The sequence below is a fragment of the Pecten maximus genome, chromosome 9 (assembly GCF_902652985.1).
Source record: "Pecten maximus chromosome 9, xPecMax1.1, whole genome shotgun sequence".
In the NCBI taxonomy this organism is placed as follows: Eukaryota; Metazoa; Mollusca; class Bivalvia; order Pectinida; family Pectinidae; genus Pecten; species Pecten maximus.
The window spans coordinates 33,514,769-33,540,519 of record NC_047023.1 but is presented as its reverse complement, the minus strand read 5'-3'; the positions used below and the strand labels follow the sequence as shown (position 1 = coordinate 33,540,519).

The window sequence follows — 25,751 nt, the reverse complement described above, 5'->3', positions numbered from 1 at the left end:
AGTTTTAGGTCAGGACGCTAGGATCACCACCCATACATCGTAAGGTTTAGGTCAGGAAGCTAGAATCACCATTTCTAAGTTTAGATGTAGGACGCTAAGATCACCACCCATACATCGTAAAGTTGAGGTCAGGACGCTAGAATCACCATTTCTAAGTTTAGATGTAGGACGCTAAGATCACCACCAATACATCATAAGTTTTAGGTCAGGACGCTAGGATCACCACCCATACATCATAAGGTTTAGGTCAGGACGCTAGAATCACCATTTCTAAGTTTAGATGTAGGACGCTAGGACCATCACCCACTCATCATTAGTTTTAGTCAGGACGCTAGAATTACCATTTCTAAGTTTAGATGTAGGACGCTAGGATCACCATCCATACATCATAAGGTTGAGGTCAGGACGCTAGAATCACCATTTCTAAGTTTAGATGTAGGACGCTAGGATCATCACCAATACATCATAAGGTTTAGGTCAGGACGCTAGAATCACCATTTCTAAGTTTAGATGTAGGACGCTAGGACCATCACCCACTCATCATTAGTTTTAGTCAGGACGCTAGAATCACCATTTCTAACTTTAGATGTAGGACGCTAGGTTCACCACCCATACATCATAAGTTTTAGGTCAGGACGCTAGAGTAAAGGGCGCTAGAATCACCACTCATATCACATAAATTAAGGATGTAGGACTCTAGGATCACATTTTCTAAACAAAAAATCTAAGACGTTAGGGTGACCATTTCTAAGGTAAGTATGTAAGACGTTAGGACCACCATTTATAAATAAAGGATGTAGGACGCTAGGATCGCCACCGATACACTGTTTCTTAGTCTTAAGATATTAGGACACTAGGGTCACAATTAATTATCTAAGTTAAGACTAATATAGGATCACCATCAATACACTATACGTTAAGAATGTATGACTAGGATGATCATCCGTACATCAACAGTTTATGACGTAGGGCGCCAGGTTAAGGATTCAAGACTCCAGGATCATCACCACTACATCATATAAATTAAGGATGTAAGCCTCTAGGATCATCACGAATATATCATATAAGTTAAGGATGTTTGACGCTAGGATCATCACCAATACATCATATAGGTTAAGGATGTAAGCCTCTAGGATCATCACCATACATCATATAAGATAAGGATGTTTGACTAGGATTATCACCCATACATCATACAAGTTAAGGATGTTTGACGCTAGGATCATCACCAATACATCATATAGGTTAAGGATGTAAGCCTCTAGGATCATCACCATACATCATATAAGTTAAGGATGTTTGACTCTAGGATCATCACCCATACATCATAAGTTAATGATGTAAGACTCTAGGATCCTCCCCAATACAGATAAATATCTAGGACGCTAGGATCACTATTTCTAAGTTAAAGATCTAGAACGCTAGGATCATTATTTCTAAGTTAAAGATCTATGACGCTAGGACCACCATTTCTCATTTAAAGATGTAGGACGCTAGGACCACCATTTCAAAGTTAATGATGTTCGACACGATGATGACACTTATACATTTTAACTTTGTGATGTAGGACGATAGGATCGACTCCCATACACCGTTCCTAAGTTTGAAACAGACATCGTTTCTAAATAGGCTGTATGGCGTTACGGTCTACGCCCATAAAGCATTCCTAAGTTAAAGGGACTAAATGATCAGATTTCATCAATTTTCTTCATGCATTTGATTTCCGGAAAGCGTTGTGATACTTGAAATGAGACTGTTTACACAATTAAGGCACTTTTTGTGAAATATTGGCATATATTTTTATCAACTTCAAAATATCGCTGAACAAAACTATAATGATATGAAAGAGTGACTAGGTCGTTTCTATTTTATTTCAATTTTTTATGATTTAAAAAAAATGTTACGGACACTTTAAAATTTCATAATTAAAACAAAGTGCATAACTGTTTACATACTTTTAATTATTATACAGTGTACGTTATTAAATAACGTTGGCCGAGTGGTTAAGGTGTCCCGACACTTCATCACTAGCCCTCCACCTCTGGGTTGCGAGTTCGAAACCTACGTGGGGCAGTTGCCAGGTACTGACCGTAGGCCGGTGGTTTTTCTCCGGGTACTCCGGCTTTCCTCCACCTCCAAACCTGGAACGTCCTTAAATGACCCTGGCTGTTAATAGGACGTTAAACTAAATAAACCAAATATTAAATAAAAGTCTAACCATTAAGTCCCTTTAAGAGACATGGCCGCTAAGAATAAGGATATATGGACTATATATGTCATAACAAATCAATCAAGAGTAGTTTATTCTCAAACCCAGTCCAAGTTAATGTTCCAAAGAGTTGAAAATTATTAGAGAAATGTTAAAATGCATATTCAAAATATACTACTACATCTTTATATCTCAAGTAGATTGAACAAAACATCTCAAGTTACATTTAAAGGTATCTTTACTTGTTAAAAATCATTTAAGATATCTTCAATTCTAACAGAGGTTCTCTATAAAGTGATCATTCCTTCTAAACATCCCCTACAGCATGAAAACCAGGCACATCCATCAGGTTTCATTTCGAACCATGTCGGACGTCGGTTAGGAAAGATCCGTCTTTCCTTTGACAATCAAAGATTGGAATGGCCTACTACCGAAATTATCTCCCCTGTCTCTTACTTTCCTTCAAATCAGTCATTTCTGTACATCAACATTAGTATATCATGTTCCACAGGGATTTGGCAGAAATTGGCATCCCACGGCTATATATGTATTATATTAGCAATTTGGACCTGACATTGTAGGGAATTCGTGCCAACTCCCTGGGTCATGTTCTCGTTCCTTCATAGTACACACTAATACCATACCGTCATATGCTGATCTTGGCCATTAACCAGTAGAAGTCTAACTATTTCTTAAGAGATATTTTTATTATATGTAAAATTAAGATTTCTTACTGTCAGCAATAGGTTACTGACTTTCCTATGAAACTGGTGAGTGACTTTCCACTTCCTTCCATTGATGACCTGCACCAACTCGCAGAAATGAACTACTCAGCGCTCCAATGGTACATGTACATATTCCAACAAAATGTTTAAGATGAAATTTCCATATATGGACATGCTAAATAAATGTTTTCATTGACATTAGGTTTTGCATGTCTTGGGACAATTTCCCGTCTCGAAATGCATTTTTAAAACAAGATTAACGGCATAAACGGGTCATTTGTTTGGAGTTGAGTGTTTCAACAATCTACAATTTTCCGGAACCGTCTGCTTGCTGTGGCGCCAATATCTCGATTCCGGCATTATACGGATGATTTCGTGCACATCCATTTGTTCGCCGACATTGACAACAGATTAAGTACCCATTCGTTCACATGGTAATGCTATTGTGCTCTTTTAAATCTAAACCCCAACAACCTTTTGTAGTTTCAGCAATTCATCTCATCCAATTCCCTGAAGCGCTTGAATCACTACAAATGACCAATCAGTCACGTTTAAATGTTTGTGACAAGCGTTTCGCTTCTATCTTGCCTTCGATTAAATAAAGAATAAGATGCAATTTCTTGTTCCATTGGATATTAATCAAATTGTACATTTTCTCGTAATCTCTCGCGTGATCAAGCGGGTTTCGTTCCCAATGGGCCCAGGTCTAGTTTCCAAAACGTAAAATGACACCCGCAGTTTTGCAAATTAGCTCGTCTTTGAAACAATGTACCATTGTTCTCCTCGATGCTTTCCTCACATGCCTCATCATCAGCCTGATGAGATATTGACCAATCAAGTACTAATAACTGTCCCCGAGTCGATCAGTCCATATGTTGACCCCTGTCCCCTAAGTTGATCAGTCCAAGTGTTGACCCTGTCCCCTTGGATCAATCAGTCCATGTGTTGACCCTGTCCCCTTGGATCAATCAGTCCATGTGTTGACCCCTGTCCCCTAAATTGATCAGTTCAGGTGTTAACCCTGTCCCCGGGGTCGATCAGTCCATGTGTTGACCCCTGTCCCCAAGGTCGATCAGTCCATGTGTTGACCCTGTCCCTGGGTCGATCAGTCTATGTGTTGACCCTCTCCCCTGGGTCGATCAGTGAATGGGTTAACCCTGTCCCCTAGGTCGATCAGTCCATGTGTTGACCCTGTCCCTGGGTCGATCAGTCTATGTGTTGACCCTCTCCCCTGGGTCGATCAGTGAATGGGTTAACCCTGTCCCCTAGGTCGATCAGTCCATGTGTTGACCCTGTCCCCTAGGTTGATCATTCCATGTGTTAACCCTGTCCCCTGGGTTGATCAGTCCATGTGTTGACCCTGTCCCCTAGGTTGATCATTCCATGTGTTAACCCTGTCCCCTAGGTCGATCAGTCCGTGTGTTGACCCTGTCCCTGGGTTGATCAGTCCATGTGTTAACCCTGTCCCTGGGTCGATCACTCTATGTGTTAACCCTGTCCCTGGGTCGATCACTCTATGTGTTAACCCTGTCCCCGGGTCGATCAGTCCGTGTGTTAACCCTGTCCCTGGGTCGATCACTCTATGTGTTAACCCTGTCCCATCGGTCGATCAGGAGGGGTGTGGTCCCTACCCCTCGGTCGATCAGGAGAGGTGTGGTCCCTACCCCTCGGTCGATCAGGAGGGGTGTGGTCCCTACCCCTCGGTCGATCAGGAGAGTTGTGGTCCCTACCCCTCGGTCGATCAGGATAGGTGTGGTCCCTACCCCTCGGTCGATCAGGAGAGGTGTGGTCCCTTACCCTCGGTCGATCAGGAGGGGTGTGGTCCCTACCCCTCGGACGATCAGGAGAGGTATGGTCCCTACCCCTCGGTCGATCAGGAGAGGTGTAGTCCCTACCCCTCGGTCGATCAGGAGAGGTGTGGTCCCTGCCACTCGGTCGACCAGAAGAGGTGTGGTCCCTGCCCCTCGGTCGATCAGGAGAGGTGTAGTCCCTACCCCTCTGTCGACCAGGAGAGGTGTGGTCCCTGCCCATCGGTCGTTCAGGAGAGGTGTAGTCCCTACCCCTTGGTCGATCAGGAGAGTTGTGGTCCCTACCCTCGGTCGATCAGAAGAGGTGTGGTCCATACCCCTCGGTCGATCAGGAGAGGTGTGGTCCCTGTCCCTCGGTCGATCAGGAGGGGTGTGGTCCCTACCCCTCGGTCGATCAGGAGAGGTGTGGTCCCTGTCCCCTTGGTGAATCAGTGAAGGGGTAATCCTGTACCCTTGGTCGACTGAACGTGGACACAATTTTTGGTGGAGACCCGAGTTGTGTGATAAGGGAGGTAATCCAAGCGATATATCACCCCGTACTGAAAGGGTGCATAGAAGTCTCTGTGTTTAAAAAACACATGGACGTTATAAAGAAGAAAAAACCCATATTTACAGTTTTCAATAATGCATATGAAGGACAAATTATGATACTTTTAATAAACTGTATCGGTTCAGTCCATTCTGATATCGTTACACACACAAAAAAAGGATCATACTATTTTAGTAAGTCACTCCCGCACTTCGTGATATTATGCAAATTGTGAAATCTAATATGATAAATGTGTAACACCATAACAAGCATAAAAACAGAAACTTTACTGATTTTACAACAATTGCGAAACAACATATATTGATTGTTTTACCCGAATAGAAGCGGGCGATAGGTCTAACTGTGTGAGGAAACCGGAACACCAGGGGAAAAAAACGTGATCGGGCAGGTGAACCTCGTACCTTGTCTCGTTCGATCGCGGAATATATTACCGTTTATCACTGGGCATGGCCTTAATTCCTTGTATTAACCAAAATCAGTCAATTGTATATATATGTACACATTGTAAGTGGGAGATTTCTCCAGAAGTACCGGGAACGTACATATAAATATAGATTAGACAGAAGTGCACTTATATAATAATTAACGCCCCAGTTTTACTCAGGAAGTAAAAAGAGTGAAAACCTATTGTTTCAGAAGGGTTTACCCGATACCACTCATGTCATCTCCTGTGAACCGAACGTTCGTGTGGGCGAATTCTCCGAATATATCTATGAAAAATTACTAATAGGGTTAACGTTACTGATATTTATATTCACAGGCATTTTTAGTTATAAATTGATCAATAATAAAATACTTTGTACCTAGTATGGCTTTTTATAGAATAAAAACAAGAGATCCTTGAGGGATCTTGGCGACCACGATTGAATAATCTTTATCAGTCCTATGAAAGACGTACTGATCTTTTCTCTGCGTTCCAAGATTCTCAAGATTCCTCTTAATCATTTGATAACAAAGTGAACTTACATATGAAGTATAAGAAAGATCTAAGAAGAACTTTCTAAAATGTATCAATAACAAATTTTCACCATAAAATTCTTGTTAGCGATTTTATTTTCTCAATCAGACCCAAAATTGAATGGGCTCAACTAGGGACCAATGGGAACCTACATGTGAAGGTTGGGAAATATCCCTCCTGTATTTAAGTAATATCGACCACAAACTTAACCTATTAAAATCCAAGATGGACACCTATCAGCCATTTTGTTTTCCCGATCATGCTCATAATTGATTGGGTACAAACACGGACCAACATCTGGAGTTTGAGGAATGTCCATATAACTAAGATTACCTTGCAACAGACAGGGCTTGACCTCAGCTTAGGACAATTAGATAATGATGATGTGGGCTAAAATTTGGTTTGTTTTTGTTTAACCTCATATTAACAGCCAGGATCATTTGAGGACGTTCCAGGTTTTGGAGGTGGATGAAAGCCAGAGTACTCCGAGAAAACCATCGGCCTACGGTCAATACCAGACAACTGCCCCACGTAGGTTTCCACTCGCCCACCGCGGCCCGCTAAAAGACTTATTCTATAAAGAGTCAAGACCCATACTAGGCATTTTATTATTGATATTCAATTTTTAACTACAAATGTCTGTGATCTATTTTTTCGTTTTAGCTGAATACCGGTACATTATCTTATTTAAAAAGATCCATCCATAAAATAATGGAGAAAATAACAACAGACTATGTATTTACATTCTTCATACCGACTTTTATTAATATTTATTTTTGTGAAAACAAAATGAAAATTGCCTTCTTTCCATTGTTGTATACACCAAAGTCTGTCAATAAAAGCAGTACATATCATCAAAGAAATGAGCCATGAATTTATAGTAGAAATGAACAATACATGTCATACACCTCCATAGTTCTTACAATGTACAAAATACTGTTGATGTACCACCAATAGCTGTGTATACTGACACAGGTCCATCAATTAAGGTCTCCCTACACTTTCCATACAACCTCGTACATTGAAGAGTTCTAATTTTCGAGGCTAGAGTTTCTTCCTTGTTTACCAAAGCAAAGAGTTATATGTTCACTAAATGTTTCCTTGTCCCCAAACAACAGAGCATCACAACCGGGATTCCATCACATGGTCTTCAGATGATAAAATGGAGCTCCTATCCATTAGGCTACAGATCATGATACTTTTTATTTCATTGTTGTTCCTTACTATTAGAATAATTTCAAGATGTCTAGCTCCCTAAAAGGACCCACAAACCTATGATAAGTCTTTTATGAACATAAAGAACCCAAAAAGGAGTTAAACACGAAAGTAACTTAGGAAAGAATTAAAGTTTAAATGGAAGGAAAGTGGTGGGACACCACTCTCAGAATTATAAGTTCAACATATACTCTTTACATTAATACAATACAGATCATGTTATAGAGATCCTCATAAACCACCAATCTTTCAATTAGCCACATAACACAGGCTTTTCATTGGAATGACTAAATAATTAATTGGACTAAGTTTGGGTTATCACCAAAATTTACAGACAATATGGAACTGGAAATAATCAAGTGACAATCAGATCTCCTAAGGACTTCCTTGTATCAAAGACTTAAATACTCACATCTTGAATTTACCTTCCTCATAGTTATAACATGATTTCAGATGAATATACTGGAACTAAACAACACGACTTAGCAGTATGTATATCTTCCAAGCAAGCACTAATGAATTCTAAAATATAAGGGATTGGATTATTGATTCAAATTATGTTGAAGGCTATTTAAGTAAAGAAAGTCAGGTTACAGAATAGAATACAGCTACATTCCAGGGTTGCATTAAAGAGACTTAAAATTTGAAGAAAAAAAACATTATTCAAAATGACCACTAGTTAGCTGTACATCCATCCATCTTTCAACTTAAAATTGCTGACCACCGGTCACTCCCCCACTTCATATTGCACTAGTTGCTGACTATACAGTTCAGATAATTAAATTAAATAGTCCAAGCCACTTTCGCGAATTAATGACTAAGTCAGTCACTTCCTTGAACTATTGGCCAGTCATTTCCTGGAAACAATGACTAGGTCAGTCACTTCCTGGGAACATTGACAAATCACTTCCTGGAAACATTGGCCAGTCACTTCCTGGAAACAATGGCCAGTCACTTTCTGGAAAGTTTTGCCATTTCTAATTTGGTCACAGTTTCATCCCATTGTACGAACTGCTTGGATACCATAGAAACCTGAAGGCTAGTTAAGGATAAACAGGTGTCCCATAGAGCCTGTTTCACTCTCATTTCAACCAACAGCTCTTCATGTTAAGATATATGTACTCTTACTTCAGACTTTATGGTCTGTTGCGTTTAGAAAAAAAAATCTTTAAGAATCTTTGATGATAAAGAAAATTAAAGTGTACATCAAAACACATCACCAATAGCATTGTTCTAGGAATTATGGTTTGGATTTAACATTCTAAACCTTTCAACAAGAGGGCCCATGGGCCTTAATGGTCATCTGACTCTAAAGACCCTTGTACTATTATAGTATACATACTCAGTAGCAAGTATAGTGGTACTGTGGGTCATGGCAGCCATCTTGGATTTTGCACTTACAAGAAAAATAACACTTCGTCAGGACCATCTCAAGATCATTGTAGCTAAGTTTGAGTTGAATGTCACTGGTGGAACTTAAGAAGAAGTTTAAAATATGTGTTGTTCTGGAAAACCATGATTGTGCAATCATGTTACAAAATGGTTGTAGTCACTGCCATGTTCTTACCAGGCTGAAAAATAACAACACTTTGTTGGCTCCCCTTCCTTAATATCCTCACCAATTTCCAGCTCTATGGCACAAGTGGAACTGGAGAAGAAGTTTAAAATATGTTTTGCCATGGTGGTCATCTTGGATTTCAGACTGACCCGAGAAATAACAACACTTGGTCAGGACCATCTCAGGATCATAACAGGCAAGATTCAGCTCATTCCCACCAGTGGAATTCGAGAAGTTTGAAAAGTGAAAAGTTTATGCAGGGTGCATGGCAACAGACGAAACTCGATCAGTATAGGTCATCCTGACCAAATTGTTTTTGATTGGGTCAAATTTTTTTTGATGACCTAACAAGAGATCCCAGGGGGATCTTGCTGCCCACTATTGAACAATCCACATCAGTCAAATGAAAGACTGATCTTTTTCTCTTCTTTTCCCATTCTTTCACTCTTCTTTCAAATCATTTAATAACTTTATATAACACGACATAGCAGGAACAACCAGCAATTTTCAAAATCCAAGATGGCAGCCTGTCAGCCATGTTGTTTTCTGATCAGTCCCAAAATGCAATAAGCACAACTAGGGACCAAGGGGAACCTACATATGAAATATGAGAAAGATCCCTTAAAAACATTCTGAGAAATAACGATAACAAACTTCAATTGTCAAAATCCAAGATGACCACCTGTCTGCCATGTTGTTGTCCAATCGGTCCCGAAATGCAATATGCATAACTAGGGACCAAGGGGAACTTGCATATAAATTTAAGAAAGATCCCTTCAGTTGTTTCTGAGAAATAGCGATAACAAACTTCAATTGTCAAAATCAAGAATGGCTGCCTGTCGGCCATGTTGTTTTTCGATTGGTCCCAAAATGCAATATGCATAGCTAAGGACCTAGGGGGAAACTTACACAAGTCCCCAAGGTAAATAATTTTTTTTTTTTTTGTGAAATTGTCGAAGCGACATTATTGCATTGTTGCCATGATGTCATTGAATTGTTGCCAACATCTGCTATCTGTCATACCCTTGGGAGAGACACAGAAATCCCACCCTAGGGGTTGACTGGTTAAAACGAGAGACAGATCTGTGAATGATGGGAGAAATACATGTCAAATTACATGTCTTCTCACTTAAGTAGCAGAAGCAGAATTGGTTAAGGATACAATATTGTTATATGCGGAGAGTATATTCCTCACATCATCCGTTATCTCGGCTGTCTTGTCCTGAGTTTAAAGAAATTGAGATGAAACATTAATAAGAAAATCTTAAAATTTTAATTGACATTGAAAACAGTTATCTTTAACATGTCTTAGTTATTTCTTAATCTATTAAAGATTGAATACTTAAATATTCATCAAAATACTGAAATATACATGTAGTTTGGTTTTAATAAACGGTAAGCTGACAGTAAAATATCAATCTAACACTATTCCTTTCACTAATTGCTTGAAGACCCAAATGTCTTTTTGTGTATCTTATGTTCTGCATTAAGACCAATGACTTGTTACCAAGCCACTCAGTCTAAGGTCAATAACTCTTACTCAACTATTGTCACAAGAGCACCCAAAAAACTAACATTGAATTTGACAATGTGTTACAAATCACATGGAATATACATAAATATCGCCAACCCCATTATAACACCTATATCTTCTGCTTAGTAAATAATAGCAGCATAAAATAGATTATGTTATTGTCAAAACTTCCTACCAGGCATTGCTAACATGGTCATTACCTGCTGGTTCAGCTGGGCCCGGCTAAGTTCCTGAAATTTACTTGTATTCTTTGGTAATGCTTCAAATAAAAGTAAAAGGAAGAACTTATAAAATGATGAAAATAGGAAAACAATTATACATGACAAATATTTTACTGTACTTTCTGAATCATTTCTTCGTGATGCATAATGAAAACAACTTTTTCCCTGAAATTCAATATGGACACCTGATTGCCATGTTTTTCTTTCTTTTCACTAAAAATTACCTTGCAAAATCAGGATATCAATAGAGAAAACTCTGTTGATGTATGACAAAACATTGTCAGAAATTTCTCAGAACTAGCGATTATGATAATTGTATATAGAACAAGAGATCCCAGAGGGATCTTGGCGCCCACCATTGAATGATCTTTATAGGTTCCATGTCAGATTGATCTTTTCTCTACTTTTCCCTTCCTCTAAGTCTTACTAATCTGTGTAAATTCAGAAACAGCCCTCTAGTGCTTTTCAAACAAGGGCAACCTATATATAAAATTTAAGATTTAGCAATAATGGCTGTCTGTCGGCCATGTTGTTTTCCGACTGGTCCCAAGATGCAATACCAGGGACCAAGGGGAACCTACATATGAAATTTGAGAAAAATCCCTCCAGTACCTTCTGTACAATAGCGATAACAAACTTCAATTTTCAAAATACAAGATGGCTGCCTGTCAGCCAGGTTGTTTTCTGACTGGTCTCAATATCCAATATGCATAACTAGACACAGAGGGCAACCTACAAATGAAATTCAGAAAGATCCTTTCAGCAATTTCTGATAAATAGCGATAACAATCTTCAATTGTCAAAATCCAAGATGGCTGCCTGTCGGCCATGTTGTTTTTCGATTGGTCTCAAAATGCAATATGCATAACTACGCACTGAGGGAAACCTACATATGAAATTTGAGAAAGATCCCTTCATAAGTTTCTGAGAAATAGCGATAACAAACTTCAATTGTCAAAATCCAAGATGACTGCCTGTCGGCCATGTTGTTGTTTTCCGAATAGTCTCAAAATGCAATATGCATAACTAGGCACCGAGGGAAACCTACAATTGAAATTTCAGAAAGATCCCTTCATAAGTTTCTGAGAAATAGCTATAACAAACTTCAATTGTCAAAATCCAAGATGGCTGCCTGTCGGCCATGTTGTTTTCAGATTAGTCTCAAAATGCAATATGCATAACTAGGTACCGAGGGAAACCTACATATGAAATTTCAGAAAGATCCTTTCATAAGTTTCTGAGAAATAGCTATAACAAACTTCAATTGTCAAAATCCAAGATGGCTGCCTGTCGGCCATGTTGTTTTCCAATTGGTCTCAAAATGCAATATGTATAACTAGGCACCAAGAGAAACCTTTATATGAAATTTCAGAAAGATCCCTTCATAAGTTTCTGAGAAATAGCGATAACAAACTTCAATTGTCAAAATCCAAGATGGCTGCCTGTCGGCCATGTTGTTTTCCGATTAGTCTCAAAATTCAAAGTGCATAACTAGTCACTGAGAGGAACCTACATATCAAATTTCAGAAAGATCCCTTCATTAGTTTCTGAGAAATAGCGATAACAAACTTCAATTGTCAAAATCCAAGATGGCTGCCTGTCGGCCATGTTGTTTTCCAATTGGTCTCAAAATGCAATATGCATAACTAGGCACCAAGAGGAACCTTTATATGAAATTTGAGAAAGATCCCTTCAGTGCTTTCTCAGAAATAGCGATAACAAACTTCAATTGTCAAAATCCAAGATGGCTGCCTGTCGGCCATGTTGTTTTCCGATTAGTCTCAAAATACAATATGCATAACTAGGCACTGAAGGGGACCTACATATGAAATTTCAGAAAGATCCCCTTATTAGTTTCTGAGAAATAGCGATAACAAACTTCAATTGTCAAAATCCAAGATGGCTGACTGTCGGCCATGTTGTTTTCAGATTGGTCTCAAAATGCAATATGCATAACTAGGCACCAAGGGGAACCTACATATGAAATTTCAGAAAGATCCCCTAATTAGTTTCTGAGAAATAGCGATAACAAACTTCAATTGTCAAAATCCAAGATGGCTGCCTGTCGGCCATGTTGTTTTCAGATTGGTCTCAAAATGCAATATGCATAACTAGGCACCAAGGGGAACCTAAATATGAAATTTGAGAAAGATCCCTTCAGTACTTTCTGAGAAATAGCGATAACAAGAATTGTTTACGGACGGAGGGACGGACGGACGGACGGACGGACGGACGGACGACGGACCACGGACGCAGGGCGATTTGAATAGCCCACCATCTGATGATGGTGGGCTAAAAATGGACAAAACAATTACAACTGAAAGGCAAAGATGATGGTGTAAATGTACAACAAAAATTGTTTTACATTGCAATTGTCATGTTTCATCAAAAAGAGGCCCAGAGGGCCCGAATCTTTCTCATGGCTTTAAGTAATTACAAGGAATAATGGCAATATATCTATTTCAACTTGACTGTGTTAGTGATGTTTCGGAAAAAATTATTGAAGTTTTTAACATATTTCACTACTGTGACCTTTATAATAGGTCAAGGTCACTGCATTGTATTCAGAAACTTTATAGCTAGCTCTCTAACCAAGGTACCTACTAGATAAATAACAGGCATCTTGGTCTTCTAGAACTTGTGAAAAAGATTCTCGGAGGACTATTCTCTACATGATTCTGGTGACCTTGAAAATAGGTCAAGGTAAATTAGACGAGGAAACTTTATAGCACTCCGTGTTTGAGACCCACTGACAATATACATGTATAGCTATAGGGCTCTCAATCTTCTGGAAAGCAAGATGATTCTTGATGACCACTCCTGGCCATATAGTTTCAGCTCAATGGCGCTCTAGATCTGTGCCATGTGAACTAAAAATGCTGGTTAATGGTGGAAGAAAATGGCCAACCATTATGTAGGCAAAAGGGAAATGGATACAGTCAATGTATATCCTCAGACATGGTAAAGAATTTGGTTTATAACCTCGGCAAGTCTAAAGAATAGTTGACTTGATTAACCTTCCAGTTTATATGTTTATACCTTTCAAATGTTCACTGTTTATACAATCCTTAAGTGTTTCCATTGTTTCCAGTCGAACAGTCTGCTGGCGGATAAAATCCTCATCTGAAAATGAAAACAAAATTAGCAAGTGGGGATTAATAGAATCTATCACCGGTCTGTTCCGTGGACAGGGATATCTCAACCCGAGTGTAAGAGTTTGGCCAGTCAGCACGAGGCTTGCCGAGTGCTGGCCAGCCAAACTCTTACATGATTTCCACTCCATCATCAATATATCTCTACTCCATCATCAATATATCTCTACTCCATCATCAATATATCTCTACTCCATCATCAATATATCCCTACTCCATCAATATATCTCTACTCCATCATCAATATATCTCTACTCCATCATCAATATATCTCTACTCCATCATCAATATATCTCTACTCCATCATCAATATATCTTTACTCCATCATCAATATACAAAATGTATCCCTATAGCTACTTCATCAGCAGCAGGTGGCCATGGTCTACTGGTATGTAATTATATAACTGCCTGAAATATTTCAAATGAGGGCAAGCGTGACCTTTAACCTTTCAACCATAAGTGATGACCATTAATATATCATCAGGTGTACAGAACTTGATGTCCTGTTACTTTGATTAGTATATAGTAGGAATATGAACTATATGTTTAAAGTTATACTAGGGCATGAATATTAACAACATGTGTTTAAGGTTTGATTAAGTTTGTACTTTTCAAATGCTTTTTATTTCAAAAGTTATAATACATAGCCTTCCACCCCATAACCTTACCTGAAAATTAATCAGGTGTAGGTTTCTGAAGTTGGTGTTATGGTACTGCATATGAATTACGAATACATTTTGTATGATGCTTTTCATTTCAAAAATTGTAATGGGTAACCTTTGACCTGGGCCCCTTAACCTTGACTGATAATCACCAAAATTTTATCTGGTGTTGAAGCTGATGCTTAATACTATGGTGTGTAAATTGGAGACTGAATCGAGATGCTGCTGAAGATAATAAATGCTATCCAAAGAGATAGGTCGAGACCTGAGCCAGAAGATTTTCAAGCAGTAAAGAACTTGACGACAACATGCATGTGTGATGAAGAGGTACTCTGATAAAATATTTTTGACAGGATACCGTGGTATACAGAAGTGGTTCTGTGGATACTAACCTGCAATAAGTGTATCGGCCTTGGCAGAGTCTGACACAGTCATCTCGTCGGTATAAGATGGGTCAAGGTACTGCTGAATGTCCATCACTGTACAACAACAAAAAACATGGAAACAAGGCCAAAGATTTCACACACAAGTCCATACTTCAAAAAATAAAAAAAATATCTATTATAAACATGGTAGATTTTGCCTGCTGTCCAGCAGATTTCTTCAACTCTACTAATAGGCGACAGGCTTAGTGGTATTCAGTCAAAATATCATTCAAAATATCCTTAACAACTGCACTTATATAGAACTCTAATGATAGTATGTCCTATGATTGTATAGGGTATATGCGAAATAGGACAGGTGTAGGTTACATATTTCTGGACTTACCTTTACCTACTAAGGTTACTGATATAACCAATAGGGCACCAGTTCATCTTTCAGCTGATCATGTGAAGTAAGTTAATGTGAATTCTTTTTTTATCTTTTTATATAATGATAGCGATTAATTACCTACCTCAATCAACACACTTTAAATTATATATATTTTAGTTGAACTATTACAGTAACTATATAGTCACACCCAAACTCATGTACATCTCCCTTTATGTACTCCATCACTACACTGTATAAGTCTTCAAAGTCAGCCTTCAATACATAAACATGTATACCATATCAGTTTAGGGATTGAACAGTGCTTTTGACATGGAAGAATTATGAAATTATGAAAGTCAAGATTTGTTTTTCTCTTTAACCTTAGTAAAAGCTATTTCGCAAATAAAAGATGGTCCTTCCCCATTTTTTGCCATGTCAGTGGAAACAGATTTCTTTTTTCAAATCCTCAGCAACCATCTTGTTGCTGCTGGAATGGAATTAAGAAGTACTAGTGGCTGTATTACAGAGCCAACACATTTTTTGTACTTACATTTACTGTAGGTCTGGGTTATCCGCTTTTTGCCCTGAACTGCACCATTGGTCTTTGCCTGGACATTTTGCAGGCTATCTATGCACTGGAAACCAATGTAAAATTGAAAATTAATGAAATAACTCAGGTAATCAAGGTGTGGAACTACACTAACTCAGGTAATCAAGGTGTGAAGTTACACTAACTCAGGTAATCAAGGTGTGGAACTACACTAACTCAGGTAATCAAGTTGTGGAACTACACTAACTCAGGTAATCAAGGTGTGAAACTACACTAGCTCAGGTAATCAAGGTGTGAAGCTACACTTACTCAGGTAATCAAGGTGTGAAGCTACACTAACTCAGGTAATCAAGGTGTGGAACTACACTAACTCAGTTAATTAAGGTGTGGAACTACATTAACTCAGGTAATCAAGGTGTGAAGCTACACTTACTCAGGTAATCAAGGTGTGAAGCTACACTAACTCAGGTAATCAAATAAACTGATCAAGTAATAATGAAATACACCTTCCCTTAAGACTAAGGATATAAAACAGGAGTTATAGAAATATAGTCCTGTTCATCATCATATGATAACTAATCTATAACTGATTTATATAAACCTGTATTACATGCAAAGTCATATGAAATCTGGCCAGGCATTTAACAAAACATCTGCTACGGTTTATAACTTTAATCATTTTCACAGAGTGAGTAGAGAATGAATATAACAATGTAGCAAAACATCTCACATATTGTCATTGTCATTAAGGCAAACTTTTAACTAGTCAAAAACATGTTTTTTTATTAGAGGGAGAACTTTAGAAGGTATTGTTATATTAACTGTACATATAATCGCATTGCCCTTCATAGAGGCACATTTTAATCATAACTCACATGCAGACTTGCAGATATAATTATCAGATATGTATGCAGTCCCTTGAGTTAGGCATGGTGAACAATACATCTATAAGCTATACATAGTGCTAATAAAAGTGTGTTAAGACTGATTTGATATCAGACATTCAACATCTGAAGAACAATTCACATTCTGACAAGAAAAACTTTTCGTATACCAGTATGTAAAGTGAAAGCAAATTCTGAGTAAACGAGAGGCACAGTCGACAAGGTGTCACATAAACTGACAGATTAAGTGCAAACTCTTTGGTAGTATATATATATATTGGTGAGGGAAAAATAAATAGCATCTGGCAGACAAAACTCTAATCAAGCATACAACTGAAAAAGCCAGTGTTAAATACACAGGATCCAACATTAACCAGCTAATGAAAATAACCAAGCTGTCTTATTAATTACTACAATATGCATCTCAGTTTCAATAGAATATGTATCATGCTAACAGAACAGGTATTCTGCTAAAATTTTATATAAGGTTTCATCACAATCCAAAGACTTCTCCGGATCCCCAAGGCTGTATATCGTACTCTACACAGAAGTGGAGTCCTCAGAATGGTACATTATAGCTTCAAGCTAAACACGTTGTCAGTCAACAGATTTGTGTGACTTGATATATCCTTCATATACATACACAAACCATCAGTACACTTTTACTTGCATCTTGATTAGGTCTGAATCACGGAATCAATTGACTGTATTAACACCAGTGACTTACAACACTGCACTATAGTAGCTGGGTCCAAACAGACAATACAACTTGTTAGCTAGCACAAACATATTAATGTACAATATATAATATATATATCAACATATACATACCAGTATTAATAACAAATACAATGTCATGTAAGAATATGAAATTTTAAATTATAAACACCAGATTTTATCAACACAATATTACAGTACTTACTTCTTAATTACTGGTACAAATTAACTTATACATAATTTGTTTATATATATATATAAAAAAAGTTTTTACATTATGTTAATTTCAGTTACTTCATACTTCTTTTCATTACAGACACATGTACAATTTTACTATCATCACGATCTGTGAAGAAAGGTTAAAACAATGTCCCAGTGTGGCCTAAACCAGTAAACAGCGACTGAGCAGAGGAATTTTATACATGTATATATATATATATTAGCAGCATTGTACATGTTGTTATACAGGTATTAGTATCTAAAAGCTAACTAAAGACCGGTCCCATGTTCTGTATAATTTGTTTTGGTTTAGTTTTATTTTGTTTAACGTCCATTGTATACAACCAAGGTCATTTAAGGACGTGCCAGGTTTTGGAGGTGGAGGAAAGCCAGAGTACCTGGAGAAAACCACCGGCCTATGGTCAGTATCTGGCATTCTAATCTGTATATATATATATACAAAGTTTGTTCTAAATGCTATCTATAAAATTAAAATATCAATTGAAAAAGAAAATAGTTGTAAAAGAGTATAATTTGTTCCTTCATTTCGTAAAGCTGTTCTACGATTTCATAAGCTTCAATTCAAAACGAAGACGTGTTTGAAGCTTAAGTTAATTACCAATCTTTATTTACATACACCACTTTATATACTTTACCAATAAAGTCCACAAGCTTTTGCACTGTGTGTAACTCCCCACCCCAACATCTATATAATTAAAGCTATATAACAACACATGTAATTCAATACCCACAATGACACATACTGATTGGGCATTTGTGCCAAGTTCCTGTACACCTTTCTTTATTGTCCAACTTAAAAAAATTATACAAAAATTTAAATTGTAATTCGAATTCCCAAATAACAGTTCAAATATTCAATTAAAGTAGGAAAAAGTTTTGAAATGAGTGATTCTTATTACTCAAGATTTCAATTAACACATATATGTATATAGATTGTATATCGAAACAGAATTTAAGACTATTTCTTGCTGAAAAATGTAGTAACTCATAATCAAATAGTGTTAATATAGATAAACAAACCAAATCACCATGAAATTACACCACCCTGATCTCTAAATCTAAAAGTTATCAAAAGTTATTTTTCAAAAGGAAGGGAAAAAGTCTAAACTAATATACAAAACTGATGTCCAGATGAGCAGTGAACTTTGATTTCACGCAAAGAAAGCATAGCAAAATCAACTCATATCTCTGAAGATGAAAAGACCTGTCAATTTGATACAATCAGTACTGAGCACTTGTCTGATGAAGTTGACAGAGTAAAATCATTGAAATATCACAATACAATTCAATACTGGCTGTGATGCATTAATGTCTATTCACAACTGATGTTTATTTTAACACATTTTAACACCATATTCTAACATAATCCACAAAGGACTTATACATTAATATAAGTACATTAAGTATTGTAGATGGAGTCTAGTTACATTGAGATACTTGTTACAGTTAATTGATTTAAATTGCTGTACTAGCATATCAGTACATCATATGCACAGTTAAGTGTAGCCTGTACCACGTCAAACAAAATTTCTTTTGTAACATGAACAGGAGAGGGAAAATGCAGCGACCAGGCTGGGATTCGAACCTTGGACCTCCAAACTCAAGACAGAGTCCCTCTAACCATTTCTGCTACCTGGCCACCAGCGTTAAACGTTCAGCCCAGTCCAGTTCTGCTGCACTTTTAAAGACCTATACCAAGGCAGGATTTCTATTGTTATCGACCTTTCAGATATGTTTGATTCAATATGTTAGACTTCAGCAGAGACACTAAGTTCATTTGTAAGATAAGAGCTAGATGTCAAATACCAATATTTGACTATAAACATGCAATAAAGTAAAATATCATCCATGCTTTCAAGATGACAAAAACACAGCATGAACAGAAATTTGTAGCGATATTTTTTTGTAATAAACCTGCAGGCTCAAAAACTAATTTTGAATAGTTATATGTAAACATTGAATATAAGAAAATACAAGAAAAAGGCAGAAATATGAGATTTCAAAAACATTGACTCGCTGACTTTGGACACTAAATAATATAAGAATCTCAGGACTCAGTGTCCGAGATCAGGGGTGCGGAGGGCGTACCTCGGTAGTTCAATTATATAGACTTTTGTGAGAAAATTTGAAACGCTTGAATTGGGACACTTTAGAATGGTCCAAATATTACATTGTTCTACAGGCTACACTACAGTAATAATGTATATATATAGCCTCTGTTTGGTTAGTTTGGTTAATGAATTAGTAAAGTAATTTAGCAGCTTCTATTAGATATAGGCCAAAACATCACGATAAAAAAAATCAATAAAATTCATTATCCAGATATAAAGTTCTCTGCAGTTTTCCAAAATAAAAGATTTGATGAATTTTAGACATATATCTCAATCATTAGCAGAGGTATCATCTGGATTATAAATTCAGTTTTGTACTAGTGTATAAGGTATTGCTGTTGTCACTATGTGTCTAAGTGCCCTCTGCACAGGATAAGTAGTAAGATTCAGTGTCCAGTATACATTAAAAATTGCAATTCATATTTTGTTTTTAAAATATCTGAAAGTGATTTGTAAAACTGCTAAAACAAGGCAATTACAGTCCCCTACCTGATGTAAGTCAAAGATCAAAAGTCAAAATGAAGGTCATGCATCATCAGTGACCTACTTTTTATACATGACACATCGCCTCATCACCTATAGGAGAGCATTATGTCCAGAGTATGAAGTTGCAGCGACAAGTGAGATATGTCACAAAGGAACATATATATGCCAAGAACAATCTGATCAACATACAGATCATCAAAAAGCGTCTCATATACACTGTATGTCTGTTTGTCAGTGGTATGTACAAATTGAGCAGACTACGTATATGGAAGCAGTTTAGCCTCTGATCTATCTGTTGTTTTGCTTTTTCTTTCAATGTATTGTTTCGTTACAACAATGGAAAATCCACAAACTATGCATAGTTTTTTCACCAAATACATTGTTTTGGATGACATTTGGTTGACATTCGGAACTCTCCGATATTATCTATTTAAAAAATATAAGGACCAACCATGAAGTTGCACAGGGGAAGCTTGTAGACTCTTGACAAAATTTTGCCATTTGAGTTATGATTGGTTGATTGAAAGATCATCTGTTAAGGACCCCTTAAGTACCAGCCAATGCCAACCAGATTTTCATAACATAGTGTTTAATATATTAATGATGATCTTTATTTTAATCAGATTGCCCAAGCACACCATGCCCGTGGGCATTAAATATGTATTGGTATTATATAATTACTCATGATCAAGTCTTTGATTTGTTGTGATTAATTTTGAATGTGAAGTACTGGACACTGAATTTGTTAGTGCTGTGCTGCTGTTTGTGTCTACACTTCGTGTAAGTGTCCTAAAATTATTGTTACCTCTTCTCTTTGCTTGCAACCCTGTTTTCAGAAACATCAAAAATACAAAACAACATATTAGTTTTTATGCAACAAAATCAACTTAAAGTATAATCAACACATGTAGATAAACAATGTACATGTACCTAGTAATTTGTAGGATATATTACACTTCAGGAAAACACACATATATATATCTAATGCTGTCAATCATATACATGCAATGCTCGATGCAGGGTCAAATAAATTCAAAATTTCACAAAATCAACACAATACCAAAAGCATTCGATACATTTTTTTTTTGTTTAAGCAATTAACAGCATTCAGATGGCAATTGTTGTAAGCATAAAATGTGAGGGAGAAATCCCTCTTAAACAGATCAAGCTATGTCTGCTCTACAGATAGATACAAAGCAGTTAACTGATGAAATTCAGCAGCTAAAATACCTGTTATCTACCTTTAATTTCTTCATTCATACCCATTTGTGATGAAGATTAAATAATCTCATTTTCATTGATAACAAATAATTCATCATGAATTGATACCAATTCAACAGCATAAATCTCATGAAAACAAACAGTCTATTTTATAACCATGCAGTTATTCCATAATTTATAATCACCATCTGAAAACAGTTTAATGCTTATACACATGTATTTATATTTTAAAAACAAAACTTGCAGTCATTAGGTGACCATAGTTTAACTTTTGTAGGGACAAATTTTAACTGAGTATGTCTACTTTAGTAAGTTGATGCATGCACATTGCCTTGTTGTCACTGGTTGGAAGAAAGGATATGTACTGCAATTTTCAAATATATAAAAATTAATTTCAGGAGGACTGATCATGAATGGTCAAAAATAATTTCAGAAGGATTGGATGGTCAAAAATTTCTGTCAAGCTAAATCTGTAGAGACCATATATGTCACTTGAATAAGTCTAATAAAAGTATGAGCATATATGGTACACATGTATACTGGTTCATGCTATATATGTTGGCCAAATCTTCAAGTTCAGTTAATATAAATGGTTAATTCCTAATGAGAATATAATTATGTTCCTGAAAAAGTAACCAATAAAACCATGTTTTTTTCAATTATTTTCTACAGGTTATAATCCTCCAAACCTAAACATTATCTACTTGTTTTGTGATGTTGAACCACATTAAAATTGAAGTTTGCATATATGCATTAATTCAGTCATATAATTAATGGTGACAAATATCCTAGGACTACATATATCCAGTCCAGTTTGAAGAGGGATGCATCAAAATTAAAAGGCATGTAAAAGCCACATTGGTTTTCCTGTATATATGTCTTAATTTTTTCCCTTGAATGATATATATATATATAGCATAAATATCCAACAGGAACTGCCTCCTTCTAAACATCTATAACTTGGCCAATATTTGCATGTTTCTACTCCGATTTTCCTATGGCCCTGCCACCATGCCTAGCTACATCAGACATTTAGCTGTCAGAATGTCCAAGTCTGGTGTCAGGGCCAAAGGAAACTCTAGCTACTTTTTGTCTAGATCTGCCTTCAAAAGAATACCACATTTAATAAATTTATAAAGATTTCGTGACTGCATGCAATATAAACTTCCGCTAGTTAAACTTTTTAATCAATAAGCAGTCATAGAAATTAATTTTAAGTATTATTTGGTTCCAGTCATGGACTATTTGGTGATTGAGGCAGGAAGGGGGTTTTCCCATATCAATAATCAGTAATATTTTTCAGTTATCCAATTATACCAACCAATGTCAACAAATGATCGTCATAATTTACACGAGTGCAAAAGGAAAAAAATATCTGTATGGAAACAATATTCTAGTGATGAATGTTATCTTTAAACACCTTCGGGTAAAGGGCATCTTTATCGGAACTCCCAAATACCAGACTTTCAAGTAAAGTTATGCGATTCTCAAGCTGGTCCAGTTGGTCGTCAGCCATATTGCTTACGTGATGTACTAGAGAAGAATTCCTATTTGTATCAGTTTAATACACTAGAATATATAGTAATTAAAAACAGTCTGAAATAGATATATTTTTTTCATAATAGCTGCAAGTAACAAAGAAATTTAGAAGATTACATAAATTATCAGAATAAATCCATAGCGTTTCATTTCTTAACATGGGAGGTAACTCCCTCGTTATTATATTAAATAAGGGAAGGTCTCAAAACCCCCCTTTTTTATGAAATCTCTATTCTACAGTGAAGTAACATACATAATTATGTGACATATTTTAACAAAATAATTTGAATATCTACGTTCGTGATCTCTGAATTAGTGACATTTGTATACTAAAACCACAGACTTACCTACAGCAGATGTTTTAACCGATTCCAACAATGCTAGTACATATTGTTTATAATCTGTATATAATTACAAATGTCAAAATACTAAACAATACCACATGTACATGCATATGAAAATAGGAAACATAACCAGATCATAGCTTCATGTGCAGTCTTATCATATACTTTCTCAAATAAGAACAGTTTATTTCAAAATCAATTTGAGGATTTTATAGAAGAACTCGTACAGATATGCCAACTTTTAACCTCTCGGGATAGTTATAGTTTTTTTTAGAAGTCATGTATATTGTTTTATAAGATTACATAGCCTATATAAAACTGTCTATCATGTCTTATATTTTTACCCGTGCTTTTATGGCAAATATAGGGAGCATCTTGTATAAAATAATAATGGATTTTACGAATTAACTATTATTTGAAAGTAATATACAAATTAGTACGAGAATGATTATCAAATGAAGTATTTCCAGTGATAGGTAAATGAAAAGCGAGAGTAAAGCATAATGAACATTTTTTTTAAAAACATAGTAATGAAAAAAAAATGAAATGAGAGAATGAGTGGTGACCGTGATTTCTGCAGATGTTACATTGATTCAGGATAATTTGGCTCCTCACATGGTGTGGAAATCGTTAATAAAATTTACCCAACACAGAGACTGCCATACAAAGTATATATGAAATTGAGCGTATCTCAAAGATACCCAGAAAAATGGAATTATGGCATAAGTGCGGGAAAATGTATGACGACGTATACCCATATAGTTTTACCATGTGGTTGTGCGAAGATATGCGGGAATAATTACGGTGTCAATACATGTGAAATTATGTTTAGTGTATATTGACACTCACAATTAAAATCATTCCACAGTTCAACTGATAGGTGACAAAAAATGAGCTGAATACATGACTAATTATTTTATTTTCAAACTTTAGCATGATAAACGTAAATGACAGATAAACATCTTTCAGACACTCACACATTCTCAATTAAATAGAAGGTACATTGATATTTGGTTGATATTAGCATCTTCAAAGATTTCATTAACATTATCAAGAATTTTCAATGCAGGAAAGAGATAAATAAAAAAAAAGGGGGGGGGGGGGGATATGCATGAGTAAGTAAAAAAGTAAGTAAGTACTAACAGTAAGTACATACATAAATAAATAAGTAGATAGATACACAAATATCTAAAGCAAAAAGAAAACAGATAAATGGTAATGAGCAAGTACCTATTAGCCAGACAAACATGCATACGAACACCGAGCTAACAAAATTTCGTCTGTTATCAGTCAATCGTATTTCAAAAATGCTAATGGTATACATGTACTTTGAATGGTTTAAATACGTGTACAACTGTGTATGATCTAGCGAGACACTCCCTTTCATTGTGAACATTATTAATCATGTTACCTTTGTGAACATTATTAATCATGTTACCTTTGTGAACATTATTAATCATGTTACCTGTATGAACATTATTAATCATGTTACCTTTGTGAACATTATTAATCATGTTACCTTTGTGAACATTATTAATCATGTTACTTTTGTGAACATTATTAATCATATTACCTGTATGAACATTATTAATCATATTACCTTTGTGAACATTATTAATCATATTACCATTGTAAACATTATTAATCATGTTACCTGTATGAACACTATCAATCATGTTACCTGTATGAACATTATTAATCATGTTACCTTTGTGAACATTATTAATCATATTACCTTTGTAAACATTACTAATCATGTTACCTTAGTGAACATTATTAATCATGTTACCTGTATGAACATTATTAATCATGTTACCTTTGTGAACATTATTAATCATGTTACCTTTGTGAACATTATTAATCATGTTACCTTTGTGAACATAATTAATCATATTACCCGTATGAACTGTTCCCACACTGATTACTTCCTACATGTCATTATCATATTGTTGTGCACCAGTTTGTTTTGCCATAACGCCTATTTCATTTTGAATTCATTATCATATTCATCATTGTAATGACTTTATTCGGTTGATAAAATCAAGACGTATATACAAGTCTCTGGTAAAATCTTAGAAAAGATATAAGTTAACAATAAATGATGGACGCGGAAAATACAGAGGTATGGCTATAAAATAGAGCATTACATATATATTAAAAGTGTCTTAACTTGTAATTGTGATTATAAGGTTATTCAATTATATTGTTTGTGAATTTTAAACAAAACAGATGAAATAATGTTAATTAAAGTTATTCGTTGGACGCATTAGAATGAAGTTATAATAACATTATTTACCATACGTATATCAAATA

At 36.0% G+C, this 25,751-nt stretch overlaps 1 protein-coding gene across 2 annotated transcripts; it reads right to left on the bottom strand.

The window, feature by feature from the left end:
- Positions 1 to 6,988: 6,988 nt before the first annotated feature.
- LOC117334753 (dynactin subunit 3-like) lies at positions 6,989 to 23,107 on the bottom strand. 2 transcript variants are annotated; one of them, XM_033894549.1, is made up of 8 exons: positions 22,976 to 23,107; positions 21,140 to 21,160; positions 15,897 to 15,981; positions 14,986 to 15,072; positions 13,818 to 13,901; positions 10,758 to 10,816; positions 10,186 to 10,245; positions 6,989 to 8,497 (listed from the first exon to the last, which is right to left on the bottom strand). In XM_033894549.1, the coding sequence occupies exons 1-8, from the start codon at positions 23,069 to 23,071 to the stop codon at positions 8,417 to 8,419; spliced, it is 573 nt and encodes a 190-aa protein (XP_033750440.1). In that variant the 5' UTR covers positions 23,072 to 23,107; the 3' UTR covers positions 6,989 to 8,416. The 2 variants fall into 2 exon arrangements, with proteins under 2 accessions (XP_033750440.1, XP_033750441.1); XM_033894550.1 differs by lacking the exon at positions 21,140 to 21,160 and having other exon boundaries at positions 22,976 to 23,076.
- Between the last annotated feature and the right edge of the window lie 2,644 nt (positions 23,108 to 25,751).